At 35.1% G+C, this 21,093-nt stretch overlaps 4 protein-coding genes across 6 annotated transcripts; 2 read left to right on the top strand and 2 right to left on the bottom strand.

Moving 5' to 3' along the window:
* The first annotated feature begins 6,238 nt into the window (after positions 1–6,238).
* On the top strand, positions 6,239–9,168 carry LOC110609815 (AAA-ATPase At1g43910). Its single transcript, XM_021749635.2, has 2 exons — positions 6,239–7,334; positions 8,641–9,168. Exons 1-2 carry the CDS (start codon positions 6,324–6,326, stop codon positions 9,121–9,123), a joined length of 1,494 nt encoding a protein of 497 aa, XP_021605327.1. The 5' UTR covers positions 6,239–6,323; the 3' UTR covers positions 9,124–9,168.
* Positions 9,169–9,526: 358 nt separating this feature from the next.
* Positions 9,527–13,798, bottom strand: LOC110609020. The gene is made up of 5 exons (XM_021748326.2): positions 13,296–13,798; positions 12,407–12,488; positions 11,261–12,091; positions 10,383–10,643; positions 9,527–10,013 (listed from the first exon to the last, which is right to left on the bottom strand). Exons 1-5 carry the CDS (start codon positions 13,681–13,683, stop codon positions 9,854–9,856), a joined length of 1,722 nt encoding a protein of 573 aa, XP_021604018.1. The 5' UTR covers positions 13,684–13,798; the 3' UTR covers positions 9,527–9,853.
* A 1,361-nt stretch (positions 13,799–15,159) lies between these two features.
* On the bottom strand, positions 15,160–16,356 carry LOC110609022 (bZIP transcription factor 11). Its single transcript, XM_021748328.2, has one exon. The coding sequence runs from the start codon at positions 15,709–15,711 to the stop codon at positions 15,247–15,249; it is 465 nt and encodes a 154-aa protein (XP_021604020.1). The 5' UTR covers positions 15,712–16,356; the 3' UTR covers positions 15,160–15,246.
* A 1,706-nt stretch (positions 16,357–18,062) lies between these two features.
* Positions 18,063–20,978, top strand: LOC110609021 (transcription factor bHLH110). 3 transcript variants are annotated; one of them, XM_043954086.1, is made up of 7 exons: positions 18,063–18,415; positions 18,686–19,298; positions 19,474–19,581; positions 19,688–19,756; positions 19,869–19,934; positions 20,312–20,371; positions 20,715–20,978. In XM_043954086.1, the coding sequence occupies exons 1-7, from the start codon at positions 18,297–18,299 to the stop codon at positions 20,772–20,774; spliced, it is 1,095 nt and encodes a 364-aa protein (XP_043810021.1). In that variant the 5' UTR covers positions 18,063–18,296; the 3' UTR covers positions 20,775–20,978. The 3 variants fall into 3 exon arrangements, with proteins under 3 accessions (XP_043810021.1, XP_021604019.1, XP_043810022.1); XM_021748327.2 differs by having other exon boundaries at positions 18,064–18,415; positions 20,722–20,978; XM_043954087.1 differs by having other exon boundaries at positions 18,289–18,415; positions 18,576–19,298; positions 20,722–20,978.
* The last annotated feature ends 115 nt before the right edge of the window (positions 20,979–21,093 follow it).

Genomic DNA, 21,093 nt, shown 5'->3' with positions numbered 1-21,093 from the left:
CACATGATCAGTTTCTGTATGTTTCTTTCTTGTTGTATGAGCAAAACCAGCTTAACATGATGAGTTTGATCCGCCTAGGGCCATGAGGAGCTCTAGTAGGGATTAGTAGAGAATAGACAGAGTGCATGCACAGGTTAAGCCTTGGAATGAAGAAAAGTTTTATGTGTTTGACAGCACATGTATGATCATGTATGGGATTTTACAGGTATACACAGGATAGCAGGCTTACTACGGGTCCCGGCGACCTTAAGTCGATCTGGATCCTAGTGCCGGTGGCAGTTCGGTTTCCGGGCTGTTACATAGAGGTTTGATGTCAGCCTGTCAGGTTCGTAGGGTACGTAGGAGGGGTTGTAGAGGGTTCGAGTTCTTGTTGAGAGTTTAGCAGTCAGGTCAGGGAACTAGCCTCAGTGCCAGTTGTAGAGGGAGGTAGTAGTTAGAGTAGGGGCGAGACTTGGTAGACAAGGGGTTTTATCTGACCTAGTACCTCACCCTGGAGTGTTCCAGTGTGGTTGTGGGAAAAGAAAGATGGATCCTTGAGACTTTGTAACGACTGTAAGCAGTTAAGGTCACTACCAAGAGCAGGTGTTCCCATGCAGGATGGATGATCTATTGGGACAACTAGTAGGAGCTGTTTGTTTTCCAAGATAGGTCTGAAATCCGGGTACTACCTGTGAGAGTTAGAGTTAGTTTTGGGTGAGCAGTGAGAAGGAGCCACTTGGTAAAGGTGAAGGGGAGAAGAAGAGAGAGAAGAGTAAGGATCAGAGAAGCGCAGCGGAAGCCAGTGGAGTTCAGGAGTAGGTTGGGTATTGCTAAGGTGTCTCTTTGAGAAGGGTGATTCCTTATGGAGAAAAATCCATTCGGATTTCCATGTTCCTATGTTATGGAAGTTCGTGTCAGGTCCTAGTAGGGTTCTTAAAGAACCAGAGGTGGAGATCACAGGAGGTCTCGCCTATGTTGAGTAGCTAGTGCGGATCATTGACACATAAGTCAAGAAGCTGAGGAACCAGGAAATCCCGATGGTGAAAGGCTTTTGGAAATCACCACTGGTTTGTAGTGAGCGTTTGGGAGACCCGGGAGTTTATACTCCAGCAGTACCTGTGTCTCTCTTTTAGGAGAGAGGTTTTTGGTTTTGCTTGCTTGTTGCTAGCTTGTTTATGTATGATTGATGTTATGTTTGAGATGCTTATTTGTTGTGGAACATTCGGGGACGAATGTTCTTAAAGGGGGGAAGAATGTAATACCCGGCTAGATTCCGGCATCGGAATCCCTACCTTCCGGCGGAATCTCCGTTGGAATATGGAATTTCTAAAGATGCCAGAGGCTTTTAGAGGGGTAAAATGTGTTTTCTAAAATGTTTTTACTGATTTCTTGGTTTTAAATGGAAAGGAAATGAGTTTTGGAAAGAAAAGACCAAGGAGGCATTTGCCAGGTTCGGCCGCCGAAAGTGAAGTTCGGCCGCCGAACATGGAAAGGCTTCGGGAGCGCCTTTGGCCTCCGAAAGTCTTGTTTGAACGAGCCAAGGTTCGGCCGCCGAAAGTCAAGTTCGGCCGCCGAACATGCATGAGTTTAGGGGGCACGTTAGGCTGCCGAAGGTCTTTGACCAGGCCACCTATAAAGAGCCCTCATATCGAAAATGGGCGAGTTTTCTCCCCATTCTCGAGCTCAGGTGAGTTCTTGTCCTCCTTTGGCCGTTTTCATGTTTTTCCTCATCTCCTTCATGTTTTCATGAGTTCCATGGTTATTTTGAAGAGTTTTAAAGCTTAGATCGAAGTTTTGGGAGCTTGGAGCTTTTGGAGCTTGGATTCTCCACACCTCCGAGTTAGAGATCACGCAACCCTCGATCTTCAAGAGGTAAGTGTAGATCTTTGCTTTCCTAGTGTCTTTTGAAGTTTTATGATGGTTTTAATGGTAGAGTATGGGTAGATATGCATGTTAGGATTTATGTGGGTTTTATGCCCAATGTATGTTATGTGATGCTCATGTATGTTTATATGATGCTATGTTGAATGTTTAGGCTAGGTTATGCATGTGGGAGAGTGTATGCATGAGTGGGAAAGAGCAAGTGAGATTTTGGGTTGTTTTGATGGTTTTGGCCTATGTGGGTCATAAGTTATCTATGTATGTTTTGATGTTGCTTTTGGAGTTTAATCAAGCTATTAAGCTCCTTTGTGCATGGTTAAGGGTTTATGCATGCTTTAGTGAAGTTGTGTGCTTGTTTTGGGGTGTTTGGAAGGTTTGGGAGGCTTGAGTGCATGAGAAGCTGAGTTCTGCCCTTCTGGGAAGAACTCAGGTTCGGCCGCCGAAGGTGGTTTCGGCCGCCGAACCTGCCTTTGGATGCATGGATTGGCCGCCTAACCTTGCCCCCGAAAGTTGAGTTTTGGCTTGAAAGCAGACTTTCGGCCGCCGAAGGAAGGTTCGGCCGCCGAAAGTGCCTGACTTTCGTCTCTGAAGTGGGACTTTCGATCGCCGAAGGTGCCGCCGAAAGTGCCCGAGTTTCGTCTCTGGAGGGAGGGTTCGGCCGCCGAAGGTGCCGCCGAAAGTGCCCTGTCCAGCCTTTTCATGGTTGTTTTCTATGCATGTTTAAGTGATGTTTTGAGGGGTTTTTGGGGAGTTGTTTATGAGTTGTTTAGAGTGTGTTTGGCACCTCATTCGAGTCCACCTGTGTAGGATCGGACCCGAGGGATCAAGGAGGCCATCAGTGTTAGCAGTTGCAGAGTCTGCCAGAAGTGAGTAGAATTAAACTTAATCTTTTATTTTACGAAATCAAATGCCTAAAGCATGTTCACGCATCATGTTTATATGTAATAGGTTGATTGCACTAGTTACACGAATATGACGCATTGCATTATTTATTGTGGATGTGGATGGACCAAGGCGACCCCAATAGCCCATGTTATGTATGAAAGACCTGGGTAAGTCCCCTCGTGGGCCAGGCACTATGTTATGTATGAAAGACCTGGGTAAGTCCCTTCATGGGTCAGGCACTATGCAGAGGGAGTTTTGGTGGTCATGTCCGTCTGTTATGTGGAATGTTTGTGCTGTGACGCATTTCATGAAAGCATGTAATTAATGAACTGTTTTCTTTGTTTCTACTCACTGGGCTTTTTAGCTCACCCCTCTCCCCTAACCCCAGTTTTGCAGGTCAGAAGTAGTCCAGGACGACGTCAAGGGTAAAGGTTATGGTTATGTAATAGTATTAGCTTAGTACTTTTAGCGTGGACATGTATTATAAATTGATATATTGATTTGTAAGAGAATGTAATGTAAAGTAAGTGGAGTTATGTTTATGGATTAGTACTGTGCTTGGCCCTAAGACTTGGTTAGTCCCTGTTTAATGCATGATGTATGTTATGGTTTAGATGCTGAGTTGTGTTGAACTAAACCGGTGGCATGTGTTGTTTACCACGCTATGATAATTGATGAGGACCCTAGTAGAGGTCTTATGTTTGTGGTCTGATGCATGCACAGGTTAGGTTCTAGTTCTTTGGATGTGATTCCGGCTTGATGTATGTTATGTTGACCCAGCTGGAGTTTTGAGGGCTCTAGTAAGGGGGTTTCTTTATGTTTTCAGTTATGTCGCATACAGGTCAAGCTCGGCATTTACACCAGATGTTTCAGTTTTTATGTTAAAGTTTTGATCATGTATGAGATTTGACTAGGTGATAGGATGTATGTTTGGCTTGCTACGGGTCCCGGCGGCCTTAAGCCGATCTGGATCCTAGCGCCGGTGGCGGTTCGGACCGTTACAGAGGGGTACCGGTTTCCGGGTCGTTACACCAGACCCACTATATCATGAATCCTAACAGAAGTTATGAGAAGAGTAGGACATACCTCATATTGGAAAGACAGAAATTATAGAGAAGAGAAAGGGCAAATTCAAAAGCATTGCAAGAGGCAGACAGCAAGTGAAAGCAAAAGCGTAAATTTGAAATGGATAAAGGCGAAGATGAGATATTTTGATGAGAACTATCCAAGAGTCATGCAATAATAATTGGAATTTTGAGATTTATCCCCTGAAATAATTAATGAGCAAGTAAAGAGTATTTGATGATAACCGAACTCTGAACATCTCAACTCTAGTTGAGCCTATACTGGAAAGGTTAGACCTTAATTCTACTAAGACCCAATATATAGGTCTGATTTACATGCAAGCACAAGTTTTGCTTTAATGAGCCGGACTGAGCTCAAGCCTACGCATGAGAGGTTTGACCATATTTATCTCTCTAATCCTGTGAAACAATAAACCTATGGCGTCTGGGATCGTGTCCACATAGCGGTAGATGAAATTAAATGACTGTCTGACAATAAGAAAGAACACAATACGTCCGTAAGGTATGAACGCATAATGACAATTATATGTTATTGTAGGAAAAAAGAAAAAGGAATAAAGAAAATAAGGGAGAGATAAACTAGACAAAATTTATCAAAATGCATCTTGAGTCTACCTTTTATTGGATTTCAGAAAATCATATTTCATACTCATTTGAATGCATCTAATTTTATTTTTAATAAAAAAATAATGAGGGTTTACCGGAAGAGCGGAAGTTCCGCCATTATGGCCTTTTCGTCTGTTGATGTACAATTTATGTTAGTTTTTCTTTGATTTCTTTGATGAGGGTTTAATTATGGTGATTTCATTTTGGATTTTGGATTTTGTTTATTTGCTATATGGCGGTCTGGAAGATCTCTAATTGTTGAGGCTGATACCTTCACCTAGATAAATGAATACTTGATTCTGCAGATACTTTAAAAAAAAATTCTCTCTTTAAATAATATCGTCATTTTTTTTAATGGGAATAATATTGTTATTTGTTTTAGGTATGTTAAGCAATACCCTCATAACCATTTACATTTGGTTTGGCCACCTATAATACATTTTCAATCATATAAATGTCTAAATTTTTTAAAATAATAAAAAATTAAATTCTTATAAATATATTGATTTTAACAAATAAATATAATAATTAATTCTGATTTAGTTTAATAGATAACGATATAATATTCACATGACAGATTTAGGTTAGACAGATCTAGATTAGAGTCTGCATACTTCCAATTTTCTACTAAAAAATTAAAAAACAAAAGTTAGAAATATAATAGATTTATAACAAACAAAATCATTTCCCCATACGCTTTTAGTTTATTTTCTAACTTTGGTGTCATATAATAAATTATTTTATTAATTAAAAAAATAAATAAATCGGACTCATAAATTTAACTCGATGGTAAAATGTATTCGAGAGATTTTAAATTCTACTTTTTTAATTTTCAGATTCCATTTCAAAAAAAAAAAAGAAAAACAACCCAATCGTATAACGAAACAGAATCAATTGCATGCAATTAAGAAAACAAGTTGGAAAAGTATGAGCAAACAAACAAAAACAGAACAAATTGCATGCAATTAAGAAAACAAGTTGGAAAAGCCATCGGAGTAAAATAAAATCAACTATCCAAAACTGAATCATGAAAAGAGAGGATGAAGCAGAGTTTAGTTAAATATATAAATATGATAAATTATTGAATATTCTGATGTATTATTTTATCATGTTGGAGAAGTGAATCAAATTAATAGTGTTATAATACATGATAATTAAAAAAATAATAATGAATTTAAATTGAATCGTATGTAGAGAGTCGTCCAGTGTGTGGATAGGAAGAGAGGGAGGGAAACGAGTGTAGGTTTTGGGGGTGGAGCTGAGTCACCTCCTTTTTCGTCGGCTTCTAGGTTGGTGTGTTTTTCTTTTGCATATGTTTTTGTTGTCTGTTAGTTTCCTTGTACTTTCTTGAGGCCTTCTCCGTTTTTGTCCGCATCCATTTCCCCCCTTTAAACTTATCCTTCCTCCAGCGCTTCTCAAGTCTACACCTTCACAGTAGTCAACAACTAATCTTCCATGAACTTGCTTTTCTTACATTATAAAAATTTCTACAAATTTTTACTTTTTTATTTCAAAACCTTTTTATTAATATATCATATAAAAATACCTACATATATTTTATTTTTATTTGATTAACATTTAATATTTAAAATTTAAACATATTTAATTATTTAACAGTTATGATTAGTCATAACAAACATGCTCTTAAGTGAAGCATCAAGAGGTCATGCTAACCAAAATTTTCAAGTATTTTATAAAATTATTTAGACATGAAATACATGAGAAAGTGAGTGTCAAAGACGTAATGATGGATTCATTTTCGCATGCCTGCTGCCCTGCCTATATAATGGAGTCCCTTTTATTCCCTTCACCAGCCTAAAGCTCCAAGAAACAAAGCACAAGCGCTTCTCTTTTCTTCACCTTGCCCTCTCTCCGCTGCCGAAGCCAATGGCCTCTCTGTTCAAAGAAATTCCTTCCATGTCCACTCTCCTCTCCGCCTACGCCTCCATCTCCACCTTGTCCATGCTCATCCGTACCATCCTCAACGAAATGATCCCAAAGCGTATGCGGGATTTCATCAATTCCAAATTCTCTGATTTCTTCTCTTCCTATTTCTCCTCTGATTTCACCTTCATCATTGAAGATCGCTGGCAAGCTGTTCACAGCGAAACTTTTCGTGCTATTGAGGTCTATCTTCCTACCAAGATTGGTCCCTCCACCAGAAGCCTCCTCCTTGGCAATAATGACAGTAACAATATCACTGCTCCACCAAAACCAGGCATTCCTGTTGATACTAAAGTCATCGATGACTTCCAAGGTATGCGCCTCGAATGGACTCTTCGTGAGAAAGAAGCTAAGAAGTATTATTTCAGGAACAAGCGATTCTTCGAGTTGAATTGCAGAAAGAAAGACAGAGAAAGAGTTGTACAGAGCTACTTGCCTTATATTTCTAGCACTGCAGAATCGATCTTGAGCAAACGCGAGACTCTTAATCTCTACACTTACGATCATGAAGGTTCCATGTGGGAATCTACTGTTTTCAAGCACCCAGCTAGCTTTGAAACTCTGGCTATGGATCCTGACCTTAAGGACTCCATTATACGAGACCTTGACTTGTTTTTGCAACGCAAGAAGTACTTCCAGAGTGTGGGCAGGGCTTGGAAGAGAGGGTATCTTCTGTATGGTCCTCCTGGGACTGGGAAATCAACACTTGTTGCTGCCATTGCGAACTATCTTAGGTTCCATATCTATGATCTCCAGCTTCAAGGCGTACGCAATGATAGTGATCTCAGGCGTATACTCACATCCACCACCAATCGTTCCATCCTTCTCATTGAGGACATTGATTGCAGCACCAAATCTTCCCGTTCACGTACTCACACTCGGATTCCCAACGATGACGACAATGATGATGATGACCGCGATCAAGGCAACAATAAAATTTCTTTTGATCCTGGGGTGAGTTAACACTTAACAATCACTTTTACAATACAAAGTTCTTCTGCCATAATTTACAAATTCAATTTTGATGGTTCGTTTGATCTGGGTCTCCATTTGATTTTGATTTTGTTTTGTAGCCCTGTTTTAACACAAACTCTGCACTATTTTTTTTTTTTTTTTCTCTGGGAACAAATTCAAATTATGTTCCCAGGTAAGTTCTGGATTTGCTAAAACTTTTTCTGGTTCCTTTTGAAGTTTTCTCTTGAAAATTGAAAGCTGGGTGTCCGTTGGTATAACGTAAAGCCAAATGGCTCAAATTCAGTGGAGGAGAAGGGGCTTCCACAGTTGAAAGTCTCAATCATTCTGATATAATTATTTCGACCCACTAACTTTATACCATTAGTAAATCGGTGTTTATATTTACATAATTATCATATATTTTTTACATAAATTTTAATTTTATTGTAAATATTTAATTTAATATTTATTAGACTCGGTACCCGGCAGCGTCTCAAGTCCATGAAAAAGAATTTCCTTTCAATTCTTTTAAAATTATTTATTTTATTATGTTCATACATGTAAAATACAGCACTTTAACCTTTGATTGGATAGAATATCTGAACTAATTCTGAGAAAAAAAAAAGGGAAAGAATTGTTAGGCAGTGCAAAGTATTTTCCTTTTTTTTTTCTCCGAAAGTGCAAAGTATTTTAAGAAGAAATGGTAGCTGTACCTTTCATGCAAGCAATTTATAATGGTGTTGAAAAGTCTAGTGTACTTTCCACTTATCTTTATTGATAACAAATCAGAAATTAAATCCCTTGATTCACTCAAAGGAATTTTTGTGATTCAACTTGTTTTTTGTTTTATGCTTTATGTTGATGTGTTCACTTTGTGTTTCTTTTTCAATTAGTTGTTTTCTCTTAGATTATCTTATTTCCCTTCAGATTTTGTGTTCCATTTGTCTTAATTTATGTTGTTTCTTTTCTATTTTGAGTATTGCTTTCTTTTTTTCTCCCAAGGGTTTTGTTTAAGTGAAAAAAAGGGCATGGCCCACACGAGTTTTGTTTTTCATCTAACCGTACATAATAATTTTCCATTGGCAAATTTTAGGTAACAACCCAATTTGAATTTTTCTTCTTACCACCAAGGAGAACAAAAGTGTTGCCTTTTTGGACCAATTGGATGTATTTAAATAATTTGTCCAGTTATTCATTTTTTTTTTCTAAGAAAATCATTGAAGTTCTGATTTGGGATGCATTTAAACATTACCCAGCTAAGTTTTCTAAAACCCTTTTATTTATTTATTTATTTATTATGAAATAGGTAACGTTGTCAGGCTTACTGAATTTCATTGATGGGCTATGGTCAAGCTGCGGAGATGAGAGAATCATCATCTTTACCACAAATTACAAAGAAAAATTGGATCCTGCATTGCTACGCCCAGGACGCATGGATGTTCACATCTACATGGGCCACTGTACTCCAGCAGGCTTCAAGAAACTTGCGGACACTTACCTTGGGATTAAGGACCATCCTCTCTTCAAATGCACTGAAGAACTCATTCAAAGTGTAGCCATAACCCCAGCAGAGGTAGCTCAGCAACTTATGAAGTGTGAAGACGCTCAACTTGCCCTTGAAAGTCTCATGGAGTTCATCAATGCCAAGGAGAATCAGATTAAGGAAACCGAAGCTAAAAAAGATGAAGAAGAGGTCATCAAACAAGAAATTGTTGTGCTTAGAAAAGATGTGAAATTGGGGGAGAAGCAAGATGATGAGATTGAAAAGAGATGTGTTTACTTGACTTGATTGGCATTCGGCTTTATATGAATAATATTGTTTTAGTCATCTCCAGTCTCCCTCTCTCATGAATTATACCATTTCATCTCTTATCTCGCACACAATTTGTTCGAAGCAAATTAATTTCACAAAACTAGCTTGTTTGGAACCAAGAAAAAAAAATGAAACTTCTGCAAAATTCATTTTATAAATAGACATTTGAAGGTCAATCTCAAATTATATGAAAATTGTTATTTCAGTAAACCCTAAAAAGGGTACAAGTCTAAAAGAATTTTACATGACGGCTTTATAATTAAATTGAGTTCTACATATTACAGTACAAGACAAGCATTTGACTTCAGTTACCAATAAATTTTATATTCATATGAAAACGAAAGAAATTCAACCAAATTTAGCAGTAAAGAAAGAAATAGTCAACACATTAATTTTCCCTGTATTTATATAAAAATAATAATCACTTCAACTAATCTACAATATTATGTCCGATCCAAATAACTGGTAATTTTACATCTGCTAGCTAACTGTTCAAGAGCTACAACGCTTTCACAAATTATTCTGCATTAAAAAACTGAGGATGAAATTGTGCGTCATGACTCAAACAGCAAGTACAAGAAGGTGGAAATAAATCATTAACTTCTGTCAAAGTCTTCCAGTTAATATACCATAACTTCTGCAATGTGTACCATTCCAGTCTTCCATTCGGATCAAATAGAAGTTTGAAGCCATTAATAGCTAAACCTTACCTCAGCAAGAACGACAGTGATAGACCCTGGAAGAAAATACAAGAGGGTGGAAGTTGATCCTTCATGGATGCGATGTTTTCAGTCAATTCTTCTATTAGATGGGGCAACATGAAAACTTCTTCTGCTTGATTCTTGGCTATCCAATCTTCTAACACCCTGCACATGGTTCAACATTTTACGGAACAGAATAGGGAGAATGGTGGCGGGTGTGTGTAGGTGGGGGTGTTGAACTAGGTCATTATCCTCACCACATTTTTAAGCCTGTCAAGGCATATATAATATAGCAGCGCAATGGGGTAAAACATGACAAATACTTTCACTTGCAAGAAGAATTTTACTCTGCTTAACAACCTCCTATACATGTGCATAAATATGCAGACTGGGATTGACAACATTACTCCAACAACAAGAGATAAATGATTCACGCCCCCATTTCATATCAATAAACTCAGCATCAAAGAGATTTCTTCAGCTACTAGGAAAGAGTAATAAGCAAACAGAAGGCCCGGCTGAATAATGACTAACCTTAATTGGGATCCTTTATTGTTGCTACAGTCAGAAAACAGAAGCTTGATAATCGGATGCAAGTCCAACTTCAATGCTGATTTCTCACCACACTCTGCATCTAAACAGCTACCAGTGCAGTACCATGAATTTGGATTTAAAAGCACGATTTGCAGCATTGGAGATTTGGTTGTCAAATCCCTGATTACAGTCCGAAATGACAACTCATCTTTTGCACTTTCTATTAGTTGATTTGCAAACATTTTCTCCAAAGTATATTTCCTGTCCGCAAACATAGTTTTGTAAATAACAAAATTATAAATATTTATAGCTCAAGTATCAACACAAGACACTTCATTGTTTCCCCTTTTTTTTTAAAAAAATTTCAGCATCAAATCTGTGATGGAAATGAAAGTTACATCACTGGCACTGCCTGGAAGGAGAACCACTTCCACATATTATTAATACACGTAAAGAAAAATGAATTATTTAAAATAAAAAAAATGCTTTTATCACATCAATATGATAAAAAAAATTAATATTTCACAAAGAAAATCTAAATCATGCAAAAATTTATTGAAATCATATTTTGTATTAATAGCATTGCGAAGCAATTTCAAAAACAACATTTTATTTTGGGCCAACTGAGCCTGCTATGTAGGCTTCACAAGTTCGTTCCTGTAATCTCCACTAAATTGGCCACAATCGTTATAAATGTTAAAATTTATTGCCACATTGATAAAGTAAAACAACTTAACAAATTTGATAAAACAAAGTAGCACAAAAAGGTTAAGATTGTTTTGCAGGTCATTTGATCTATTCCATAAAAAATTTAAAAACTTGTTATGCACAACTATATTAAAGTTAAGTGCAAAACTCGAGGATCACTGTTGGCTAACCTGAATAAGTCATCTGATCTACCAACAGGCAACGAAGTGGAAAGGTAACATTTCAAAAGTCTAACTCCATTATCCACAGGGAGATCACCATCAGCACAAGGATAAGCTCCAAGAACAGTTGAACAGTTAGGGCAAACAAATTGCTTCCACTCAATATCCATAGAAAGATTATAGGATCTAGCCATGAAAACATTTCCAAGAAACCCATTAAGAAAAGATCTCCTATTGACCATGGCATTTACAGCTTCACTATTATTCTGATCCACTAATGAAAGTTTAGACACCTCATGTGTGCTCATTTCAACATATTCTTGTTCATAATGGGTTGAATTGCAACAACCAAGCTCTGATGCTACATTTTCAGAGAGATCTGATGCTGGTTTCGCATAAAATAATCCAATAGCATTAGGTTCTTCCTCCCTAACTTTACATTTGATGTCCTCACCATGATTATAAAAGTTGAGATGTGAAGACCTCAAAGTCCTATTAACATCCGCTTTCTCATTATGATTATCACAACTGGCATCACTTCTGAGATTAGATCCAAAATCTAGATTTGCTTCTTCACTTAAACTATTCCGACCAGCGAAATTCTCTCTGGGCTCAAACCTTTGAATTCCATTCCAGTCAGCAAAGTTACTTGCTACAAGATCATCCTTGCAAATAATAACAGATGTAGAATTTAACAAGCACAAGCCCCTTGCACATGTATAAGCATCTGCGAACCTATTCACCAGCTTCTCACTTATACCTCCAAATGAACAACAGCAGGCTCCAAACCAGTTGTCAGCCATCTCCCGCCAGTCAACTGATGGCATTTCCACAAACTGTCTACATATGAACTGAAATTTTAAGAATATGGGAAGGTAAAAGAAAATATTAAAGGGATGCCAAATACTTGTGCAAGTTAACTACCAAATGTTGCTAAACAGCCAACATAAAAGATCTATAAACAATCATGAAGAATTTCCATGGAGTTTCAGAACAGATGTCAACTATATAACAAAAATGTGAGAGAAGTATGCCCAAGGCCTTGGACAATTGAACATAAGATAGCCATAAACCAGAAATATGAATAATCAAGCAAAATAATAAGAGTTAGAGGTTGTTGATTTTAATTGGATTAACCTTGAAAAAGCATTTTACCTGATGCAACTTCTGGTCAACCTAGTTGAGCAACTTTGGCAGTAAAAATGCACTCCTTCCATTGTTGATAAATTCTTTAAATCTGAACCAAACAAGCAAGATAAGTAAGAAGTAAAGATGAAAAGTCCAAAACAGAAGGATGAAACAATAAGCATTAATAAAGTTACTTTTAGGTCCCAAAATTTTGTCAAAATTAACTATTCGGTGCCTATTATTTTAATACCCAATTGTAATTCTTTATATCTTATAAAATTAAGCTATTCAGTACTTCGTTCAAAGAAAATGTTAGTCATCTTGTGTTAGCTTTGGTTATAGTGACTAGATAGTATAAATAGTAAAAATTACAGGAACTAAATAATATGGATAATTAAAAATTATAAGAACTAAGCAGCAATGAGTCTATTAATAGATTGATTTTTCTAGAAAAAAAAAAATGGATGTTTCAATTGTGTTTTAAAAAATTGAGGACTAAATAATTAATTTTATCAAAACGAATGGACTTATAGTTGTTTATGTATAGCCAAATACATATTTTTAATCCTATACTAACCCATTGAACACCTGAAATAAAACCTATTGAACACCTAAATTCCTATAAATCATAACGACTAAAAAAACTTAGTGTGTGTCTATATATATATATGTAGAGAGCGAGACGAAGACAATTGCAATGGCATCAGCTCATAAAACATTAACGCGCTTGCAAACAATCGTAATCATGATAAGAACAAAACAACCAGAAAATATAACAAAAATGACCAGCAAAAAATTCACTTTCTTGTTCTTTTCATAAGCATTTTCATTAATTTAACTGAGCATAATCTCAGACATGCAAATAAACTAAATAAAAAGCAACCATAAATAAAAATGTCCAATAATGTAAGGTTACCAGAGTCCATTTTGAGTGGTTTTACTGAATCCAAAGCCTCATTATTCTCTCCATCATCGCTCAAACTCAAGTTGGAAAATATGGGGTGATCAACTGGAAGAAGCAACACAAGCTTAACTTCAATGTGATCATCGAGGGCTCTAAAACTCACAGGAGAATCGGGATCGATTAGAAGTTTAGGAATCGGAACCCTAATCGAGATTTTCTCGGTATCTTCTCCAATCCAGCTGACGAGAAGTTGAGATTGCGGAAGATGTAGCCGGACCTCGAGGCTTATGCAATGAATTGAAGATTTTGTACGGGAATCGAAGATGAATAACTTGAGATTTGGGGAGTGAGATTGGGTCTCCCATGTGAACCTCCATTTTCTAGGGTTTTCAGAGCACATATTTTCCGTTTGCCGAACAAGGTTAGGACCCTAGACGACGTCTAATATATCACGGACAACGTCAAGAAACAAAACTGAGGATGTTAAACGTCGTCTGGTAGACGTTAAGGAAATTATGACATATAATATAAGCCCAGCCGCATCCAGACGCTCTTATTAAGGGAGAGATTTGGCGGTTGGTTTCTTGGGTTTGTGTTGTTTGATTTGGGTTGCTGGGCTGAGCTTTGCTCATGGGTTTTGTGTGTAAATCCTTTGATATAAAAATTTATTGTTTGTCATTTGGGCTTTGTCAGATATCATTCTTCTTTCCTCTTTGAAAAAGTGATAAATAAATTATAAATAGAAAATCACTGAGATTTGAATAATGAGATGAAATAATTATAAAATACATTAAATTATTCTTTTTAAATTTTAAGTATAATACTAATTTAACATTTTTTTAAATTATATTAATATTTAGAGTGCATTTTAAAAAAATTAATAATATATAAATGAAATATTTAATTGTTTAATCTAACTTAATTAAGTGAATAAAAAAATATATAATTCATATGAAATTATAAATTCAATTTTTATTTCTCAGTATCTAAAAAAAATATTAATAAAATAAATAATTATTAAAAAAAATTTATACTTTTAATTTTGTTAAGACATTCTAATATGGTATTAGCTTAGCATGTAACATTACAATTTCATTAATTTTCAATAATAAAATACACTTAAAACAATTTTAAAAAAATTAAATTTTAATTGATAAAAAATATATGATATAATTGTAATAAAATTAAAAATATAAATTTTTTGAATATTAATTTATGTAAATATATAATAGGAAAGCGAGCTTACTTGAGAGACTAATGTATATAGAGATTTGCCTTATAAATAAAACTTGTTACAGGGAGCCTTTTGTAATATTATACACAAACAAATTAAAAAGGATATAATTCAAGAGCATAAGGCAAGTTGGGTTCCATCCCTTTCTAAATTGAATTTTTTAATATAAATATAGTGAAACTTTAATTGGAATTAGAGGTCCCACACAGTGATTTATTCTTTATTTGCTGTCCCACTTGACGTGTATATCCAACCTCAGAAACCACGTACATACATGCATGACCAATAATGTTGCTATAATATTCTCCATAACCTCCTTTTCCATCTCATCATTTAATTATCAATTCGCCCAATCCATAATTTACTCTTTCCTACCTTTTTCCTGGAAAAAAAAATTATTTTATTTTCTTAATTTTATATTTATTTTATTTATCCTTTACTTTTAAAATTATAAAATTATTTAATTTCTATACTTTTGAAATGTGATAGTCACCACTCTCTTGCTTTAATAATTTTATCATATCGTCTACTTTCCCAAACATGCGTCCACTAAACTCATTCAATATTGTACTAATCTCATTTTCAAAAATATTTTCTGCTAATAATTTCCAAGTTTCTGCAGCATTTACTGTTGAGACAATCTTGGACACCTTCAACAACCTTAAAATTTATTTAATAACACCACCCAACAAGCAGAGAATCCACACATTAATTAAAAAGAGAGAAGAATCAGAACAGGGCCATGTCCATGATGGGTTGATTCACATGGAAAGAGTTGATCCATGGATTCACGACATAATCGTCAATGATCATCTGATCGTCATATTCGTCTTTGATAATTAGGCCATTGCTGAAATTCACGTAATTGACGATCTCATTGAGAGACTCTAATCTGTGGCTGAGCTCATCCACCTGAGCTATGAGGATTGAATTCTTAGCTTCCACGTTCAACAAGAGTTGAGAGGTGATGCAGATATTATTAAAGATCTCATTGTTTTCTTTCTCGAGCTGATCCAGTTGAGACATGAGATCATCCAAGCGCTTCTGCTTCTTCATCCGGGATCTACGCGCTGCTTCCCTATTGGATAGCATTCTTTTACGTTTTCTTTGATCCATGATCTGCTGCAGATCCTCCTCAGAGCTTGGTTTTCTCTGTATGATGGATCCTGAAGATGCCCCACTAGAAGAGACCATAAAAATATAACAAAACTAATAATACTAAGCCTGAAAAGGAAATTGAAAATAGAAACAGTTTATTTGAATTGAAGTGGATTAAGAAGGGGGTTGAGGCTGAGAGTTCAGGAGAAGACGTAGAACCAGTAGAGGAAGACAACAGAGAACGATTGAACAAGATGGGTCCTGCGCCTGAGAGTGGAGTTTATCATAAACCCAGAAAGGAGGATTTCACAGAGTACAGGAGACATGGGTCTCAAAGATCATGAAAGATAAAGATGATGTAAAGCATCAAAATATAAACATTTGGAGCAAATAGAAGGAAGATGATGATCAAGGAAGGAGTTTCAAAGAGGAAGATAGATCTCGTTGAATGAGGAACTGGAATCTGAGGCTCTAATTATAAGGAGAGAGAAGGAAAGTGGAGAGTCTCAAAGTCTGACAGAGAGACGAGGATAAGATGGCAGAGGAGAAGACAATTCTGTGGGTACTAACCGCAGGATTTATAGACCAGAAAATGCCCATTGGAAAAGGAAAAATTGCATATGTAAGATAAACAAATTCTGTAGTCGGTGTACTCTCTAAGAGTATGAATTGTCTCTTGAATCTTGGACGATATCACATTGAGACGGAATGTTGAGTCCCATCTCAATAGAGCTAGGTTTCATAATTTTTTTCAAAAGGTTTTGAGTATAGTCTTTCAAGACCTTGATATTTTCAATTATGGTATTTGTTCTATGAACTTTTTTTATGCATTAATTTAAAATTTTAGATTTGTCATAAGTCAGAAATGATTCTGTAGATTTTAACAAACTTCAAAAACTTTTTTTAAGTTTTAGCAACAAATTAATATTTTTCTTAACAAAAAAAGAATGGTAATATTTTGATCTTAAAGTTGCCGGTCATATTTTAATATTGATAATAATCCATCAGAAGGCTAAAGAATCTAAACCGCAAATGGGCCGCGGGCAGTCGTAGACTCTGTTTGAGCCCAGGTCTTCTCGCCCATAGCATTGGCATCAAAATTGATTCTCGAGGCGCTCACCAGTAAATATATAATCTGAAAAAGTAAAATGAATGGGCAGCTTTTTCTGTAATTAGAAAAATAAAAAGTGATTCAAATTCAATGAAAAAAAAATGTATAAATTTCTGTATGATTAAAAAAAAAAAAAGGTCCCCAATTGATTGATGGGTAAGGCAAATAAAAATTAAAAGAAAAGGCATATATTCTTTAGGCTCCCACAACTTCCTTGTCTTCTTCTCAAACATCTTTTAACCAAATCAACTTTTTTTTTAAAAAAAACAAGAATTAATACCAATAAATTATTCACATAATTAACTTAATATAAATCTCTTTATGACTTTCTTTTACTTTATGGGCATGCCAACTTTGTACTGTCTACATACCTTCTGGTTTCTTAATTTAATAATTATTTTTTATTTTATTTAGTATTCTCAGATCATATATGGTTGACGGACAATACCAGAAAATATTTTATAATTATTTATATTAAATAAATTATTAGATTAATAAAAAAAATAGTTGTTAAATTAAATTATTATGAGTAAAAAAAAAGGCTGACTCAGTAAATTATTCAATTTGGCCGAATATAAAATAAAATAATAATAATAATAATAATGTGATTCTTTAATTATTTATTTTTCTTTTATATATTTTATTGTATACATAAGAGTATTGCTGATAGTATTATAAAGTAGGTATTATGAATAGTGTCCAAGCATAATGTATCCAACGTGGATCCCAATTGGTGTCCAAGAGAATTTAAAATTCCAGCTGACTTTGATAACATCATAAAATTTGTCACCCAGGAATCCCAATGTTTTCTTGCAATAATTGAGACACTATTTGCATATCATAATTATTTAGTATTTCTCTGAACTTCATAATAATTATAATCATGACCATACACGAGTAAATTTTATTAATTTTGTATAATAGTAAATGTATCTAAATAAATATAAAAAATTTCAGATTCTACTTTTTTAATTTTCAATTCTCATTAAAAAAAATCAAATCTAAAATGCAATGGTTGTAATTTTTTTTTCATTTAAAAAAAAATTAACTTGAAATTCAATTATTTTAAATTATAATTGACCAAAACTAATATCTAAGTTATTTAAAATCATATCATTAATTAATTAACTTAATGAATTTATTATTACATCTAATGAGATATGTTTTGAGACTAAAAAAAATTATATTTATCGAATTAAATTCAAATCTATATATATTAAGAAATTCTTTAACTATATGAAGGTGAATGTATAGACATTTGATAGATTTTATTAATTTAAATTCAGTTGATTTCTTATAAGAATTACACTATATATTGAATGCGATAAATTTGGAACAAAGGAATTAAGCTGCATAAAGTTTGCTGAAAAGAAAGAGTGAGAGACAGACAGACATGGCTACTTTAAGCTGAGACAGACGAGACCAAGATAAGTAGAAAGCAGCAAACCAGAGAAGAAAAGAGACAAGGCTCAATAGCACCAAGTATTCGTGGGTATTATCAAACAAAGTTATTAACACATATTGCACCCATCTTTGGGATTGTTAAAGTCTCAAATTAAAGAAAAACATTATGGAGCCTTCTAATAATCTCCATCCCCAGCACAAGCTCCAAGAACAGTATGGAGCATCTTATTCTTCTTTTTTATTTCAACCAGAGCATAAGGCTTCAAGTACCAATGCCATCTTTTTGTGAGTACATATACTATACTTCCTTTAGTTTCAGTGCTACCTTCATGCAATAGCATGGAGGATAAAATAGGAGGAGAGTTGGGTTTCTTGTAGAACATGAAATACTTTTTCCTTAAATTTTTTTTTATTTATGCAGTTAATTTGCTAGGGTTTGTTACAGGTTCAGGTAGGGTGGTGGTGGTGATGATGATTTACTGTTAGTTTTAATATATAATCATGCTTGAAATCTATCTGAACAAATATTTATGCGTATACTTCAAATTCCTGAAGGGAGTCTTGGCAACCAAATAGAGATTCCATGTATCCTGCAGGCTTCATGAGTTTCTACGAAGCTGCTGCACCCTACTGTTTCAGCCAACAATCTGCCGATGAGTTGCTACGTGCAGAGATCAAACAAGACTTTCCGGATTCCTTTCCCAAGCTGAGTGAAATCATGAACAGTCCTTGTAATGGTCATGTACATGAATCTCATTCTGTGTCAGCAAAATACAAGCAGCAGCAGTATTCTCATCATCATGATCATCTTGGTGAAAATCACCGGCTCAGAAACTTCTTTTCTTCTCGTCAACCTATCAAACAGCTACATCTTTCAGCTGGAGTAGATCAGTTACACTCTAATAATAATAACGATCCTCAGAACTTTTCAAGTACTTTGGAAAGATCATCATCATCTGCTTCTAGCGGATATAACTTCAGCCATATTCTACCAAGTATAAATATCTCAAACTCGGATTTGGACTTAAACTTGCAAGCCGTGGACCTTTTAACTCTTAAATATGATGCTTCCGCTGCCAGTTCTAGCCAGCAGGCTTCACAAAATGCTACTCTTGGTAATTTCATCGGGGAACTCTTTAAAGAAAGTCCTGCAAGTAGCTCAAACAAAGTGGGTACCTTTAATTCTTACTTCATTTTCTTAATAATATATCTCAACTTGGCCTCTATTTGCTTACCCATCTAATTAAGCCCTTGATGATTTTATCAGGTTTAGTCTTCAATTATATATTAATTTATTTCCCATATATAATTTCTAAACTGGAATTTTGGTTTGGATTTTGAAGGGCTCAGCCTTTGAAGATGCAATTCAGAGAAAAAAGAGACAAAAGAGTTGTGTCCAGTCTAAAAAGGAGCAACAGCCACCAGCACGATACTCATGCCCCCCATTGAAGGTGATATTCTTAAGAAATAATACTCATTATATTTTCCTCAAGTTGGCATTTGTATGTTTAAAATTTTTATACTAGCTATCTGGTTCGGAGTTGGGTTTTTAACTAGGTTATAAGAAAGGAAAAACTAAGAGAAAGGATTGCAACTCTTCAAAGGTTGGTGGCACCTTATGGGAAGGTACGATATTGATCTGCATACATTAAAGCTTGTTCGGTGAAGACATAGAGTTACAATATAAATATGTCCATGTACTAATGTTGCCTTGTTTTGGGTACTTCAATACTTGCAGACAGATACTGCATCTGTATTGACAGAAGCTATTGGGTACATCCAATTTCTTCATGACCAAGTGCAGGTGATCATCATGCATTTTCCCTCTCGATTCATATCTGTAGCAGGGCAAGCATGGTAGTTTAACGTTTCAGTAGGATCAGCTGATAATATAGAGATTGAAAAGCTATGCTTACCTTTTATTCTAACTTTTACATAGAATAATTATTATGTAATCGTACTTTTATGCACACATAATAAATGAAGACTATATAGTTACCTTACCTCTTGATGATGAAATAACTGTTCGATGATCTCATATTCTTTCCTCAAGTGCCCAATAATGATCGATTCAGTGGAGAAGAGGATAAGAGTATGGTTTAGGGTTTCTGTGGTTTCTCCCTAGTGATCCAGTGGGCTTTGTTGTCCCTAGTAATTTATGTGAGTCCTTGTTTGTTCCAGACATTGAGTGTGCCGTACATGAGGTCATCATACAGCAACACAACTAGATCAATGCAACTGGTAAGATATTCCTCCCATGTTTTGTTAGTCTCGTTTTAGGATGACTATAAATGGGTTTGGTTCAAGGATGTATAATGGTTTATTTGCAGAAAATAACTTAATAAAAAATATTTTTTATTTTCTCATTATAATTTAAAAAATAAAAAAATTTAAAATCTAAAAATGACTTTTTTTTTTTTGAAAAAAAAATTCTAAGCTAGAAAATATTTTTCGTTAATCAATTTTCATAAATGCTCCAGTTGTTTGGAAACATAAAAATATTGTCTATAAAACAGGTTAATTATGTGTTGCATTTTTTCCATTAATATGCTTTCAACCATCATCAACTTCTTACTATTACTAGTTTGCAGAATTCAAGCGAGGAAGATGGGAAGGGACAGCCGAAGAGAGATCTTTTAGATAGAGGTTTATGCCTTGTGCCCTTATCTTGTGCCTCATTCTTCATTAGTTACGGTGGTGGAATTTGAATACAAGTTGATGAACAACCAAATTTGTATATAAAGAAAGGTACTGCTGAAAATTATGAAAGTTCAAGACTTCATAATTAATAGCTAGGCTCAAGGTTGTATGAGAAGGAAGGTTCAAGATCTGTCAAACTTTAATTTTCTATATTTACCCATTTTCTAGGGAAAACAGTATTGCTTTCATCATTTTATTTCTGATATATACTGCTTGCTGATCTTCTGTGTCATGCTGCTAATAACTGAGCCGATGTTGAAAGG

The sequence above is a fragment of the Manihot esculenta genome, chromosome 2, assembly GCF_001659605.2.
Source record: "Manihot esculenta cultivar AM560-2 chromosome 2, M.esculenta_v8, whole genome shotgun sequence".
Taxonomy (NCBI): Eukaryota; Viridiplantae; Streptophyta; class Magnoliopsida; order Malpighiales; family Euphorbiaceae; genus Manihot; species Manihot esculenta.
The sequence above is the reverse complement of the archived record's forward strand: the minus strand, read 5'-3'. Positions and strand labels throughout refer to the sequence as shown.